The following is a 16429-nucleotide window of genomic DNA, read 5'->3' as shown; positions in this document are numbered from 1 at the left end:
CTTGACCAAATTAAAAATCTGAGTTTTTGATTTAACTGTCAGATTTCCAAACCAGCTTGTGATACCATACCGAAGAATGGATTCAATAGTTGCTCTATAAAAAATTAACATAATATTTTCACTGACTCCAAACAACCTAAGTCTGCGCAGAAAATGTAGGCGCTGATGGATTCTAGCACAAATATATGTAACATGTGTACGCCAACTCAAGTCATTGTCAATAAACACTCCTAGGTATTTAAAAGATGTCACCTGCCTGATATCATGTCCATGAATGGCCACTGGTCTCTGATCTCCAACTGATTTGGGGTCAACCAGCATTTCCACAGTTTTGCCTGTGTTAATCTGTAGGTGGTGTGAATCACACCACTTGACAAACTTGTCCACAGCATCTTGGTGAGTGTTCATTTTACTTTCAGTGGTAAGCAAACTAAGAATAACGGTATCATCTGAAAATTTTACTATGTGTTGATTTGGTTCGGAACTGATGCAGTCATTTGTGTACAGTGTGAACAAAAGAGGTGAACTGACGCACCCCTGGGGGGCGCCAGTGCTGCACACTGTTAGATCAGACAGAGAAGAGTTGAACTTCACCTGCTGTGGCCTGTTTGACAGAAAGGAGTGATACCACCTAATTAAAAAAGGATTTACATTTAACTGAACTAGTTTCCTAAGGATGATATCTGGCTGAATTGAATTAAAAGCAGAACTAAAATCAACAAAAAGCAGTCTAGCATATGCAGCAGGACTTTCTAAATGCTTTAAAGTTAAGTGCATAATAGTTGATATGGCATCACTTGAGCTACGTTTTTCTTTGTAAGCAAACTGGTATTTATCTAGAGTTTCTACCACATTTGTGTGCAGTTTCTCAATCATAAGCTTCTCAAAAGATTTAAAAACATTAGAAGTAATGGCCACTGGCCGATAGTCATTATTCTCTTGTGGGCATGCCTTTTTTGGTACTGGAATAATGATAGATTTTTTCCAGAGTTCTGGTACTGCACATGTGTCTATGGAAAGCTGAAATAGATTATGCCAGACTGGAGATAATTCTTCTGCAAAAGTTTTTAAAAGAAAGGCAGACAGGTTGTCAGGACCTGTTGCTTTTTTGTTTGTAAATTTTTAAAAACCTTAGTAACAGTGGATGGTTCAATTACAATTCTATCCAGGTCAACGTTACACAGTACATTCTCTAGCACTGCAGCACATTCCCTGGAATTATCTGAGTTAAAACGCATGTAAAAAGTGTTCAATTCATTTGCCTTAGCAATTTCATTTTGTGCAAACAAAGGCTTCATTTTTGTATCCATATTTGTCATTCTCTTAATAGAGTCCCAAAGAGCCTTTGTGTTTGAGTCCGACAGCTCTTGTTCTGCGCGCGCCGTGTACTGCTGCCGGGCTGCTCTCATTTGTGAATTAAGGTCTTTTTGCGCAGCTCGAACTTCTGCATTGTTCCCGGATCTAAAAGCAAGTGTTTTCCTGTTTATACATTCCTTGATACCTGGTGTGATATAGGGTTTATTGTTCCGATACCGTTTAACCAATTTGTGAGGTATAACAGAGTCAACGCAGAAGGAGATGTAGGCTGTGATTGACTCGGTAGCACTGTCAATATCTGCATCCTTAAAGAAGATATTCCAATCTTTACAAAGAAAGCAACCCTTCAGTTCCTCCACGTTATCCCTGGACCATACTTTCACGGACTGGATTTCCGGTTTGCTGGACTTAAAAACAGAACGATATGTGGGTAGCAGCTGGATAGCATTATGATCGGAGTTATTTAAGGGAGGTCTAGCTTTGGCTGTATAGGCGTCTTTGATATTTCCGTAGCATTTATCAAGTATCTTATTGTTTCTAGTGTTGCATTTAACGTATTGATAGAATCCTGGAAATGTTTTATCCAGGCTGCAGTGATTGAAATCACCAAGAATCAGAATGGGAGCGTCAGGTTTATTGTGTAGATGGCGACGGACACAGTCTGTGATAGTTCTAGCCGCCGTGCAGGCATTCCCACTTGGTGGGACATACACAACACACACGAAAATGTTGGTGAATTCTCTGGGCAGATAGTGAGGGCGCAAAGTAACGCATAACAGCTCTAGATTGGGGTTGCATATTTTGTCTCTCACAGCAAAGTTTCGGCACCAACTGTCCTTAATGTACATACACACCCCACCCCCTCGTGTCTTACCCGAATTTACGTCTCTGTCTAACCGGAGGAGAGAGAAGCCTTCGATTTGAGTAAGGTTGTCTGGAACATCGTCACTAAACCAGGTTTCTGTAAAAACCATTAAACCAGACTCACGATATTCGTAGCAGGCTCCAACCTGGTGACGCAGGTCGTCCAGTTTGTTTTTTAAAGATCGTGGATTGCAGAGAAGCATAGGTGGTAGCGGAAGCTTGGCAGCTCTTCGGATGCGCTGTCTGAGGCCGCCTCTCCTACCCCGTTTCCTGGCCTTCCTTCCTCGACGGTGACCTGGGCCATGGTGTTGTCGTAGCTCCTCAGGCACCTCGTGTAGCAGATCAGGTGACGGTAGTACTCCGCTGCCCCGTAGTCCCAGCAGCTCGGTCCGACTGTACATTAGAAGGCCGTTGCCGCTGGTTAGCCCGTCGGCGGAGCTCTGGGCGACGTGGCCAAAGAGGATTAGCCATGCCAAAGTTAATGATGCCATACTTCTCCACTTCACTTTGCATAAGCTCAGCATACCATTCACAACACTGTTCACGAGGCAGGTAGCATCCAGCAATTGAGTTCGCCAGTGCAAATTATAAGAAAATGACATAAAAGACGCCGAAACAAGTAAACAAACAACGTGTAGCAAGAACCCTCCTCCGTGTCGCCAGCCGTGCAGCCCCATATAGGTTTCAGTCTCCACCCAGTCATCCAGTGGCGGGGTCTCTGGCTGCAGTAGCGTGGTCTCTGACCGTAGTGGCAGGATGGCTGATGGTAGTGATGGGGTCTTTGGCCACAGTTGCGGGAATGTTGACTGTTGTGGGGGGGTCATTGACCGTAGTGGCGGGGTCTCTGGCTGCAGTAGCGTGGTCTCTGACCGTAGTGGCAGGATGGCTGATGGTAGTGGTGGGGTCTTTGGCCACAGTTGCGGGAATGTTGACTGTTGTGGGGGGGTCATTGACCGTAGTGGCGGGGTCTCTGGATGCAGTAGCGTGGTCTCTGACCGTAGTGGCAGGATGGCTGATGGTAGTGGTGGGGTCTTTGGCCACAGTTGCGGGAATGTTGACTGTTGTGGGGGGGTCATTGACCGTAGTGGCGGGGTCTCTGGCTGCAGTAGCGTGGTCTCTGACCGTAGTGGCAGGATGGCTGATGGTAGTGATGGGGTCTTTGGCCACAGTTGCGGGAATGTTGACTGTTGTGGGGGGGTCATTGACCGTAGTGGCGGGGTCTCTGGCTGCAGTAGCGTGGCCTCTGACCGTAGTGGCAGGATGGCTGATGGTAGTGGTGGGGTCTTTGGCCACAGTTGCGGGAATGTTGACTGTTGTGGGGGGGTCATTGACCGTAGTGGCGGGGTCTCTGGATGCAGTAGCGTGGTCTCTGACCGTAGTGGCAGGATGGCTGATGGTAGTGGTGGGGTCTTTGGCCACAGTTGCGGGAATGTTGACTGTTGTGGGGGGGTCATTGACCGTAGTGGCGGGGTCTCTGGATGCAGTAGCGTGGTCTCTGACCGTAGTGGCAGGATGGCTGATGGTAGTGGTGGGGTCTTTGGCCACAGTTGCGGGAATGTTGACTGTTGTGGGGGGGTCATTGACCGTAGTGGCGGGATCTCTGGCTGCAGTAGCGTGGTCTCTGACCATAGTGGCAGGATGGCTGACGGTAGTGGTGGGGTCTTTGGCCACAGTTGCGGGAATGTTGACTGTTGTGGTGGGGTCGTTGACTGTAGTGGCAGGGTCTCTGGCTGCAGTAGCGTGGTCTCTGACCGTAGTGGCAGGATGGCTGACGGTAGTGGTGGGGTCTTTGGCCACAGTTGCGGGAATGTTGACTGTAGTGGTGGGGTCGTTAACCGTAGTGGCGGGGTCTCTGGCTGCAGTAGCCTGGCCTCTGACTGTAGAGGGGGAACCTGTAGAAAATTGCAGAGAACCATTAAACATATCAATCAAAAACAATAGTGTATAATAAAAAAGTCAAATAAGTGACGCCCAATTACTATGAGTTAAAGGAACAGTATGTAAGAATTTTTTTTCAATTAATCATAAAATGGCCCTGATATGTTACAGAGAGTGGTGCACGCCTCTCTGTAAAGTTATAAATAAAATTGGTGAGACACTAAGTATTTCCAGCTTGTGAAGCTGAGAAGAGAGAACTAAATCATTAAAACAGAGTATTCAGTCAAACAAACAACTTTTCTTTTCTATTTACTGCATTTGTATTGTATACTGCGTCACATCATGACAATTAACTTTATTTCAATTATATTTTTTCTGTTAATAAAAGTATAGAGTATATATAAGAATGTAGTCTAAATATAAGTTTCTTTTATTAATATTAAAATAAATGAAACACACAAGCAAGTCTACAGAATTATAATAATTTTGCAGACACTGCATGGTAAATGCAATGTTTATTGCACTTTAACTACATATAACACAGTAGATCTAACTGTGGTAAAAGCATGTTAAATGCAATGTTTATTGCGCTTTAACTACATATAACACAGTAGATCTATAGTTACTGTTATAAAAGCATGTTAAATTCAATGTTTATTGTGCTTTAACTACAAATACCACAGCAGAAATAACTTTACTGTGGTAACGACGTGGTAAGGGTTGTGTTTACTAGGCCTTAACTACATATAACACAGTAGATCTATAATTACTGTGGTAAAAGCACAGAAAATGCTATGTTTATTGTGCTTTAACTACAAATGCTACACAGTAGGACTACTTGTTACCTTTATACTAATATGACTATTATAAACTGATCGAATCTGCATCACGTCACGTAAAAGCTGAAAATCGCATTTAAATCGTTTTAGTTAAGTTACAAAGATGTGGCAAGTCAAAATAATTTTGTAAGCCAGTAAGCCTAAGAAGAGGTGACAGATATAACACAGCGATTGAACAATATCGGATTTAAAGAGAACAATAAACTTTATATCAAGTTTAAGACACTGAGATTTACACCAATACTTACCAGAATGCGCGTAACTGTTATTAAATCTCACAATGTTTTTCAAACGAGAGCGAGGTTTTCGTTCAATTAACAAATCTTACTATTTCATACGACCCAACAAATCGTACTATTTCATACGACCCAGCTGGTATGATATCATACGAATTAGCCACATGGTTAATGTAGCAGCCCCTTGGCATCGACAAACGAGACAGAGAGTTTCGACGGATGCTTAATCCTTTTTATTTTCGCTCGCTTTGAGCGCCATTAACCGTGCCTTCGAGAAACGTTGCGTTGTTGCACCGTGAAACTACATAAAGAAACAATATACTCATAAATACAAAACTTATGTACAAATGACAGATTATTTAAACAAATACACATTTACAGATACCCAAAAGACAAATAAATCATTACATACATGAGATATTAACCAAAGGAGCTCGACAAATAACACGTGACATACGAAATTATATATTACTTTAAAATATAACATGCAAAACACACAATAAAGACACATACCTCGCTCCGCTTGCCAAAGGGTACTAAATCAACCAAAACGTAAAGTGCATCCACTTTTACAATATATATTTCCAAACTTTAATAAACAGCATGTGGGAACCACCATGTGCTCTTCGTCTGCGCCTCTCTCTTCTACCTGCGTTACAGCTTGCGCTACGTAGAGAGCGTGCGTGCGCGCACACAACACATTTAAAGTGACACACACACATACATATTTTGCGGTCATTTACAGTTAATTCGTAAGAATTTGAACGAATTCGCCGTGAGATAGGGTTGGTCTAATCCCTATTTAGATGACGGACTTTGTAAACTGAAAGACTAAGCGGAGAAAAAAGATCCCCAGTTTAAGATTAATGTTAAATAATTGTGTTGTTTTCACTTGTATTGAAAAAAATAATTTTTTTATTTAAACCCGTTTTCTTTTAGTCATGGAAGTAAAAAAGCAGGCTTTTAATTGCTTTAAATGTATGGCTATCCAATATCATCAAAAATAATTTACAAGTATGTAAGAAAAGGTTTAATACTTTATTTGTAACAAACAGGAGATAAGGCCGCCTTAACCTAATGTGAGGCCCTGGGGCTGAGAGGTTTTGTAGGCCCCCCCATCCCCTCGATTTATAGAGTCAAATTTTTTTTAAAGTGTAAAATCTAGGTAATTTACATCACAAACTGCATTAGACGGTGAGTTTTCCCTCTTTGACCCAGAAAACACCATAATATCATTATTAACACATCACTGAGCCTACTTGAGCATAAACACAAGACACTTTATTTAACAACCACACACAGCAACTTGTGGTGATAATAAAACCAAAATGTGTGAAAGTATAAAGGTTTATAAGCTTTATGTTTTTATTGTTTTTGGAATATACAATTAAGCAGAAAATGGCCACTCACTAACTAAATGCTCACCACAGTTTTAAAAATATAATAAGTTAAAGTTAGTGTTAATGTGAAAATGCACTAAACTTAACAAAATATAAGTCTTTATAGACAGAATCTTGTTTTTTAATCAGTTATTTATTTTGTAGGCTATTGAAGATATAGTATGCATTGTATTTAGTATACATAAGCATTTAAAACGAACAAGTATGACTCTGCACACAGGTTGATTTGAGTAGAGAAGTTCTTATCAGTTTTTATTCTGTGAGAAAGCAGAAAATAATCAAAATATTCAGGCGCAAAGGATTATGGGTTCTCCTCACAACATGAACTAATAATTTTAAGTTCATTTTACTTAAAGCTCCATTGTGTACTTTTTTGAGTTAATTCTTAGCAAAAACCCATGTTTTCTTTCGAAAAGTATGTGCTCATTTATGTGTAATTACTTCCACCTACTAATCAAAGTATTCTCGTAAGTGTAGAATCTGCTATTTAAAATACATACGGTCAAGTCGCTCGACTGGCTGAATCCATGTTGTGCCTCCATCTCTGAAATACATTCACCAACGAGGGACATTTCTGAAATTCAAGCTCCACCTTTCACGCTTTCAGACTACACTCACGCTGGCCGCTAGATGAGGCCTCCCGAGGTTGCATGTGTAGGCGGTATAAGTCATTAAGACAGTCTTATTTCAGAATATTAACAATTATAAAGCTGACAATTATTCTTAGTTAATTGTAAATTGATGTAATATGCTTATGACTTGCAAATGTAATGCTCAGTTAATTTAAATAAACCAGGCTTGATGACATATGCAGCCCGCATATGCAACCTGCGGAGACTGAAACAGATTTGAATCATCAGAGAGATCAGAAGGTTGCCCCTCGGTACACTGTAAAAAAAATTCTGTAGAAATTACAGTGTTACTTGCAGCTGGTTGCCGGTAACTTACTGTAGATTTAAATGTATGTTATGTACTGGCAAGAGTTTGTTCAAAATGTTAAATATTAACAAGTCTTTATCTTTACAGAATAAAACTATAAAATAACAACCTTATGCAAAGCATTCTGGAAACCAGAAATAATCATTAAACTTTTTCTGGTTTTTTTTGCTTCAGATTTTGTTTCCCAGAATGTTTTGCTTGATGCTGTATTTTAGTTATACTCTGTAAAGATAAAGACATGTTAATATTTAATGTTCATTTAACTTTGAACAAAATGTTGTCAGTAAATAACAAAAATTTACAGTAAGTTACTGGAAAACAGCTGCCAAGTAACACTGTAATTTCCATGGATTTTTTTACAGTGTAGATACACGTTAGGTATGACAAAGGTAATTTACATGTAATTTATTTATCTTGTTATCAGAAGTAAACTACTGTAAAAGGACTTGTTGTTATTGATTCTCTGTGGAAGTTAACCAGAAGTTGCGTTTAGTCCACAAAAGATGTTTGTTTATGTTGTTGCTGCTGAACAGGGCCGTGCACAGACATTTTGAGGGGCATGTACTGAATCTGAAAAAGGGCACCCCTCTAAATAAATATCACGTAATAATATCGTCGTGATTAATAATCACTATTAATGAATGAAAAATGACATTTTATGATAGCTTGGCATTATACAGTGCAAATGATATCTGGCCTTGTAAGTTGGCTTTAACAATTTACATCCTGGGTGGTTGTCTGTATTAGGCCTATTGTAGTCATGTGTTTGTGAACTGCTCTTGTGTACTCGCTCTTATTTAATTGTAGAATATATTCATTTTAATTTTTTCCTCTGCTTACATACATACAGTTAAATAAAAATATGTTTGAAGAAAAAAAGCTATTCTGATTAGTTTTATAAGCTAGTTTTTATTATTTGGTTAACATGTTTATGTATGTCATTGAGAAGAGGGGGAAATAGGAGATTAAAGATCAAAATAGGAGATTATACTACACTTTAGCCATATGATTACCATATTCAACATGTATCTCTGCCTACCTGGCAAAAACTGTGCTGAGGAACCTTGGTCTTTTGAAGGTGCAAATAACTGCATTACTAAAAAAATATACAAAATACTAAATAGACTTAACTCTATGCAGTTGATTTCAGAATAAAAAGTTATGAACCAAATAATCATACAACTCCCTTGACTAAGTCAAAGCATAAGATACATACATATACAATAAGTTATATCCAGATAGCATATTGTAATGAGTGGCAGTATACTGTACATACTTGTATCCTTTACACGTTTCTCATCTTCTATCCAGTTTTCCTTTACTGGGCATCTGATATTTAAGACCTGTAATCTGTAATGTTTTTGGTGTTAATGTAGGATAGACATTTAACCGCGCAGGCTCGTCTTCTCGCGGGTCTGAACTGTGTTGACTTTAACTCGGGCTGCATAGTTAATTGATTAATACGCGTCATGCAAAAAAGCGGTAAAAACCCGACCCTGCGTTCTGTATTGTTGTCAGGGGTGCCCTTCACATGCATGAACAGTTGTTTAAAAAACTGCTCGCGCTTTGTCAAAAACTCCATTTGGTCGCAGTTTATAACCCTTGGTGCCCCCTGATTGCCCACTCGCCCAATCCCGTCTATTGATAATTCGGCCTTAGATTTATAAAACATGCGCCGTTATAGACATACAAGTGTTACTTTCTTAATGTGGCAGCATTGTACTCAAACAACAATATATTTATTTACCGTTGCAAGACGTTCAGCTGCTCTGACTGCTGTGGAACTTAAAGAGTAACTAAACCCTAAACCAACTTTTTTTAGTTACTGATCTGTTAGAATGATGCTTTATTAGTGCTGTTCATTGATTTTAGTAAGTTTTTTGACATTTGGATATAAAGTGTTTCAACACTATAATATATGGTGTAAAAACGTCTGAGTGCTGCCCTCTTCAGGTTGAACGGTGGGTACTGCAGTTGAATTTTCCTATTGGATGTTGGGTCCAAAAAGTAACTCGTGACGTAAGCAGGTTCAAGCTCACCACGCCCTTGTTACGATCTCACCACACACTTGGTACGAGCTTAGTTCATCCATTAGATTCGTCTATCTCCGTTGGGATCTGCCCACTTTTCCTGCATTTTTCAAATATTGCCAGTGGGTGGAGTCAGGCTCTGACCAGGGGTTTAGTTACGCTTTAAAGCTCGCTGCCTTCAGGGGGCGGAGTTAAGAGGTTTGACTGACAGTTTGAGCGGATCCAAAAAGATTTTGTTTTTTTAATACATTTTATTTGATAAATTTATTTGTAAAACAGACAGGCAGACGTAAATGCTTAACAATAGCATTGATTTATATATTAAAAAAATTAATTAAACACCTCAAAAAAAGGGCACTTCGGAGTTAAGGACAAAAAGGGCATGTGTTCTGCACAGGTTGAGCCCTATCTGTGCACGTGCCTGCTGCTGAAACGTCTATAAAGCATAATTATCAAGTGTTACTACAGAAAGTACATATAACGTGTACCAAAGACACTGAATGAAAAATTATGTCTGTGTAATGCTTTATTATACAATCAAATGCTTTATAAAAAAATTACAATGTCTCCTCCCATTATTTCATCTGACATTGACAAGTATTTGTAAGGATCTTTCTGTAATTCAACAACAACGGTCAAATTCTACTGTAGATGTAAAATGTTTATTTTATGAGAACAACCGCATCATCAAAATGGCTTAGAATTAAATATTAATAGTTCCTTCATTTATCATCATCATCATCATCATCAATCACCACAAGATCATGAAAAAACAAGCCAAACTGTCTAACCCAGGGGTCACCGTGGTGCCCGCACAGAGTCTGTGAGGTGCCCGCCAAAGCACATTCTATTAATAGTCTCAACTGTATTATTTATTCATTACATATTTTTTATATTAGCTTGGCTTGGTTTACGTATGTTAAAGTTTTAAACAATACTAAAACATATAACAAGTCAAATAAAATAAAATAAACAAGTAAAACAAAAAGTTTTAAGTAGACTATATCAAAAAGTAGCCCTCCAGATTGTTTTATCCATTGTGGTAGCCCTTGCTCATAAAAAGGTTGGAGACCCCTGATCTAACCATTTGGCCATGACTGCCACAAATAATTTCTATTCTGAGGGGTAAAACTGAATATAAGATTTGAGTTTACAATGATGTCTGTTTTGTGTTATCTGACACAACTAAATCTCAAAAACACTTTGCCACTGCAGGACTACAATAGTCATCATCACCATTATTCATCACCAAGATTAACATGCTTACCTTTGCTCTCTATTCCTGGTTTCGGGTCAGTGTCTTTCCCCCCATTTCTGAAATATAAATATTGAAGCAAGTGTAAAATGTCATGACAAAAATAAATCTGCTGATGTAAAACATTAACACATTCCATATTTCACAAATGCTCTCTCTCTCTTTCTCCCTCTTCCTCTCTCTAGATATTTTATAAGTGAGATGGGTGACAGGTGCTGCATGAACACATCTGCATTTCAAGATGATTTTCAAGCGTTTATTATTATATACCCAGTGAGGAAAGCAGGTTTCCCTGAGCAATGAAATTCTTACATTGCTGTCCACAATGAATGCCAGGACTGTACATACATACATGCATACAATGTAAGAAAAAAAATACTATGCTGCAGCAGTAGTAATATAGTACTGAAATGAAAATTCTGGTCCGAAACCAAAAATTTAGGATTCACTTGCCCGAAAACAAAACACAATGGCTTTATTTAAAAACTTTAAAATGTTAAACTTTCTAAAACAAAAATGTTAAGAAAAAATATACATTTATATATGAAGTATTTACATTTATATATAATATAAATAATACATAAATATACAAATGTATATGCACATGTAAACATTTCTTAAATACATATGTGTGCATTTATCTATACAAAGTTATTATACACAGTTCACACACATATATGATGTAAACAAAAACGTTTATTCTGCTATAGATTATGTAAGGAATAATTGACGACGGGCCGTTGAATTATAAGAAAATAATGCACACCCAAGGCAGCAATGCCTTATTATTTTCAAATCATTTAAAGGACCGAAGTCAATTATTCCTCTTATACCACGGTCACCATAAACATTGGTCTGGTGCCTATTTTTAAGACATTTGACAAGTTAGATGTGCGTTTATCAGAAAATAATGCATACCCATGGAACATTTCTCAGCCAATCAGAGTACAGCATTCAACAGACCCATGGTATAATGTCGATTAATCGTTATGCATCCCTAAATACATTAATATATATTTAATGAATCTGAATTCAACAACAGTGTTAAAACAGCAGAAGAATTGAATCCAAAATCAGCCTGTAAACACATAGCCTGTTTAGCTTTTTGCAAAACACAGTTGTGAAGTGCTATGCACATTGCAATGTAACTGCTCACAGAAAATTGGACTGTTGTTTATTTAAGCAAATGTGTCAGGTTTCCTTTAAGAAGATGCTTAGCTTTTTGGCTGGAAAGATGATTTCTCTTCTCATTAGGAACATGAGACGCTGCACTGATTAGTCTCTCACTGTCTTTGCTGGTGTTTGGGGCAAATAAATACCTGCGTGCAATCTGTGCAAGCAGTGGTGCGTGCAGCAGGGTTTCGTTAATGTCTGAGCTGCACACGCAAAAGATCAACTAAGCAATATGACGTTAAAGGGCACAAGATGTGTCATCGTGCACCAAACAACTCCGGATATAAAACACAGACTTAACATTATGATGGGTTCCAGTGTTAAGAGAGCCCTTTACTTCTTGTTTTGTTCAAAACAATCGCATCCTGATGACGAAAGCATGCCAGGGCTCGGATGAATAAAAGTACAGTGCGAGAGTAGGGGAGTAGGGAGGGGGCAAACCCAAGGGCTTGCTCAAAGAGCAACATTCATTTTTATTCATATAAATTATCTATATTTTTCCTATCCTACATTCCCACATATATATATATACATATATATACACACACACAACGTGCTAGTAATATAATTAAATATCAATTTTTTCAAAAAGTTGATTTATTTCACTAATTTTTTGGAGATACAGATTTCATTGTCCAACAGGACTTTGCAACTACACACAATGCCAAAGCTACCAGTACCTGGTTTAAGGAACATGGTATCTATGGGGTATTGTGAAGAGGAAGAAGCGATATGTCGGACCCAACAATGTAGAAAAGCTGAAGGTCCCTATCAGAGCAACCTGGGCTCTCCATGCCACACCGCATTGCTGCAGTAATTCAGCAAAAAGAGCCCCAACTAAGTATTGAATGCTGTACATGCTCATACTTTGCATGTTCATACTTTTCAGTTGGCCAACATTTCTAAAAATCCTTTCTTTGTATTGGTCTTAAGTAAAATTCAAACTTTCTGAGATACTGAATTTGGGATTTTCCTTAGTTGTCAGTTATAATCATCAAAATGAGAAATTAACATTTGAAATATAACAGTCTGTGTGTAATGAATGAATATAATATACAAGTTTCACCATTTGAATGGTATTAATGAAATAAATCAACTTTTTGAAGATATTCTAATTATATGATGTCTGTATAAGCAAATGTACAGCATTAACTTATGTGCAAAAAAACAGTAGTGCAGTAACGTGCAAATGAGGGCAAAAACAATAACACAATGGCAAAACTAACATTAACAGATGTGTACAGATTTAGATGAGGCTACATGAATAATATAGCAATATATATAATGGTGGTGGTAATAGCAGCAGTAACATTGGCATGTTCAAATGTGATGAAACAGATGAACTATTCTCCGAGATGGGTGGTCCACTAGCAAAGTCTTGGTCTAATGGTGCATTTCCATTGTATAGTACCTCACAGTTTGGTTTGGGTCAGCTTACTTTTGGGGACTTTTCCACTGGATGCAGTACGTAGTACCCGATACCTTTTTTAGTACCACCTGGGTCGGGGTTCCAAGCGAGCTAAGCTGATATTTAAACGTGACGTGAAAACACTGTAGATCACTGATTGGTCTGAGAGAATCGTCACTACCAGCGTCGTCGCTAAATGCAAGATTAGCTTTACCAAAGCAAACCTGTTGTCATCTGTGCTTTGTAGTAAGTTCCTAAACTCTCTTTCAACAGGCTAAGAATCAGGAACACCATACCTGTGTTTTCCTTGCAGTCTTGTGGAACATCCGTGATGTGCACATCCACATGTATGCAAGTTTTTTGCAACTTAGCAGAGCGCTTTGACTGATGCCACTGCTGTTTGTTACGAGGTAGTGATAAACACAATGTACAAACATCTACTTGTGTTGGTCAATTTTGATTTTGTGGCGGACTGATAAATAAATGAATGTATGGGAAACACTGGATTCCAATGATGCTCACTCCCACTTTTTGTATGATGTCACAGCAGTAGGCAGCAAATATAACAACATGCCTATAATCCCTCCCACTCTAAAGTGATACTAAACTCAATAGAAAAGCTAACCAAGTTAAAGTAAAGGGAGCTGACACAATCTGACCCGTGGGGTACTATGCAATGGAAAAGCACCACAGCCGAGGGGAAGAAGGAGTTCCTTAACCTTCAAGTCCTACAATTTACACTCCTGTACCTCCTTACTGAGGTGGGGTCTTCTGTTTACTCTGCAATGGTAAATGGCCTGCAGAGAGGGCAGTGAAGTCCTGATGATCATCTTAGCAGTCTTCACCACTCAGACGCTAATCTTGGTTGACATTTAACACATTTAAATGTGTTAACACTGAATTTTAACTGCATATGATATTTCTGTGAAGTCATTTGAAATGACAGCTCTAATATAAATGCATTAACAGTGCTGTTCTTTAGTTTAAATCCTTATAATGATATGTTTGATATCAGTCTAAACTCAAACAAACAAAATACACAGCACATTTGAATCCTGAATATGAACAAACAATTATACATCTTTAAATTCAATCAGTACTGAACGGTTATCATTATATAAATCTTGTATAAGCTGAAGATGTTTCTTACCCAGTAGTGCTAAATTGAAGTTTGTGAAGAATGACAGCGGCAGCAAGAACCAGAACAAACACACAGACTCCAGCTATAACACCTGAAGACAAACCAGAAGACAGATCCTCATCTGAGAGAGAGAGAGAGAGAGAGAGAGAGAGAGAGAGAGAGAGAGAGAGAGAGAGAGAGAGAGAGAGAGAGAGAGAGAGAGAGAGAGAGAGAGAGAGAAATGGCAGTGTTAAAATCGGCTGAGCATCATCTGTATAAACCAAGTCACCTTAGTACAGAAGGACATGACTTAAACACAGCTATATTTGTATATAGAATTACAGATACTTGCTTGTCCGGCACGCGCTGTGTTGTTTTGGTTTAGAACGCAGCAAAAATCGCATCGAGGCAGAACGATCCAAAGTTTGGTTATAATTATTGGTGGGCAGAGCGAGGCTTCGTGAAACAGTGAAACAGTTGAATCAATAACTTATATTTGATGTGAAAAAACGACAATACGGTCGCGTTGCAGGAGGTTGCAGGACTGTCGCGTGATACACTATTACACAACAACACCAGAGAGTCAAGCACTAGCAGAGCTAACGGGACGCCATCTGCTATTAATGCCGAAGGTAATGTGTTAATGTTAATATGAGCGCCATTTCATTGTGTAAACTTTTACTATACGGATCTCCGTTGTCATTGTCCATCAAATTGCTGACAGCCAGAGTCTGGCTGGCTCTCACACTGGCTCAGAGAGATTGCAGAAAGTATCTCTCGTGCAACTCTAACTTACTCCGTTTACAGAGGCAGGGAGGAATAAAATGACCGAGGCGAGGATAAACACATTTCACCGAGCAGTAGAGGCGGACACTACTTAAATATTTCTACTTAAAAGTACATTTTCAAGTATTTGTATTTTGTCAGTTTTTTTTTTTTTTTTGAAAACATACTTTCCAAAGCATATTATCATCATTTTAAACCCACTACATTTCGTAATTTCAAGTTTTTGGTTTATTTAATATTTAAGTACATTAAACATCTAGTAAGGTTTTGTACTTTTACTCAAGAAAAGTAAAAGTACACATTTTTATGTAATTATGTATTAAATCAATTTTAATATGCAATATAAAAGGAATACACAGTATGATTCTATGCTTTAGAATGTAGGGAACATTTTTTAGTAAAGTAAATTTTTTCCAAGACAACACTCTGATAAAGCACAGATGCTTGGAAAATGCAACTAAAATACTCAAGTAGTGTCTACCTCTGCCGAGCAGTGAAAAATGTGGTATTTGCATCCGTTTGCCACAGTAGATGCCTCTACTTTTCGGTAGGTTAATTTGCTGTATTTGTTGTATTTTGTCCAGCATCATGTCTTTTCAAAAGAAAATAACAAATGCATGCATGACCAAACGTTGCATGTTTTATGTCAGTCTAGTTCTGTTTTATTAATTCCTAGTCCTATCACATTATTACTGGTTGAGAAACACTGCCCTAGGCTAAAGGTCCCTGGACTTTACTTTAAGAAGTAGCTCACCTACTTTTAAGTTTGTTCCAAGGTTAATAGTGTGTGTATACGCTGTTCTGTGTCTTCTGAACAGATATCAAAGCGAGTTAATACACATTTGTGCTTATTCCCTCACCCAATGAGAATCGATAAGAGAATCGATAAGGAATCGGATCGATAAGCAACATCGATAATGGAATCGGAATCGTTAAATTCTTATCAATTCCCATCCCTACGGGCCATTGAATTATAAGAAAATAATGCACATCAAGGCGGTATTGCAGCACGACGCGAAGCGGAGGTGTGCATTATTTTCAAATAATTCAAAGGACCGGAGTCAATTATTCCGCTTATACCACGGTTACCACAAACATTGCTCTGGTGCCTATTTTTAAGACATTTGAAAGTTAGGTGTGCGGTTTACAGAAAAATAATCAACACCCATAGAACATTTCTCAGC

The 16429-nt window shown here is 38.5% G+C and overlaps 1 protein-coding gene across 2 annotated transcripts in view; it reads right to left on the bottom strand.

The window, feature by feature from the left end:
* Positions 1 to 2759: 2759 nt before the first annotated feature.
* Positions 2760 to 16429, bottom strand: part of LOC135721199 (uncharacterized) — a 33070-nt gene continuing 19400 nt past the window's right edge. For both annotated transcript variants that reach the window (XM_065243389.1, XM_065243390.1), the window contains 3 exons: positions 14490 to 14601; positions 10771 to 10817; positions 2760 to 4073 (listed from right to left, as the gene is read on the bottom strand). In XM_065243389.1, the coding sequence (XP_065099461.1) occupies positions 2881 to 4073; positions 10771 to 10817; positions 14490 to 14601 (1352 nt within the window). In that variant the 3' untranslated portion in view covers positions 2760 to 2880. The remainder of the gene's footprint in view (positions 4074 to 10770; positions 10818 to 14489; positions 14602 to 16429) is intronic.

Source organism: Paramisgurnus dabryanus, chromosome 24 (genome assembly GCF_030506205.2).
Source record: "Paramisgurnus dabryanus chromosome 24, PD_genome_1.1, whole genome shotgun sequence".
NCBI classification, from domain to species: Eukaryota; Metazoa; Chordata; class Actinopteri; order Cypriniformes; family Cobitidae; genus Paramisgurnus; species Paramisgurnus dabryanus.
The sequence above is the reverse complement of the archived record's forward strand: the minus strand, read 5'-3'. Positions and strand labels throughout refer to the sequence as shown.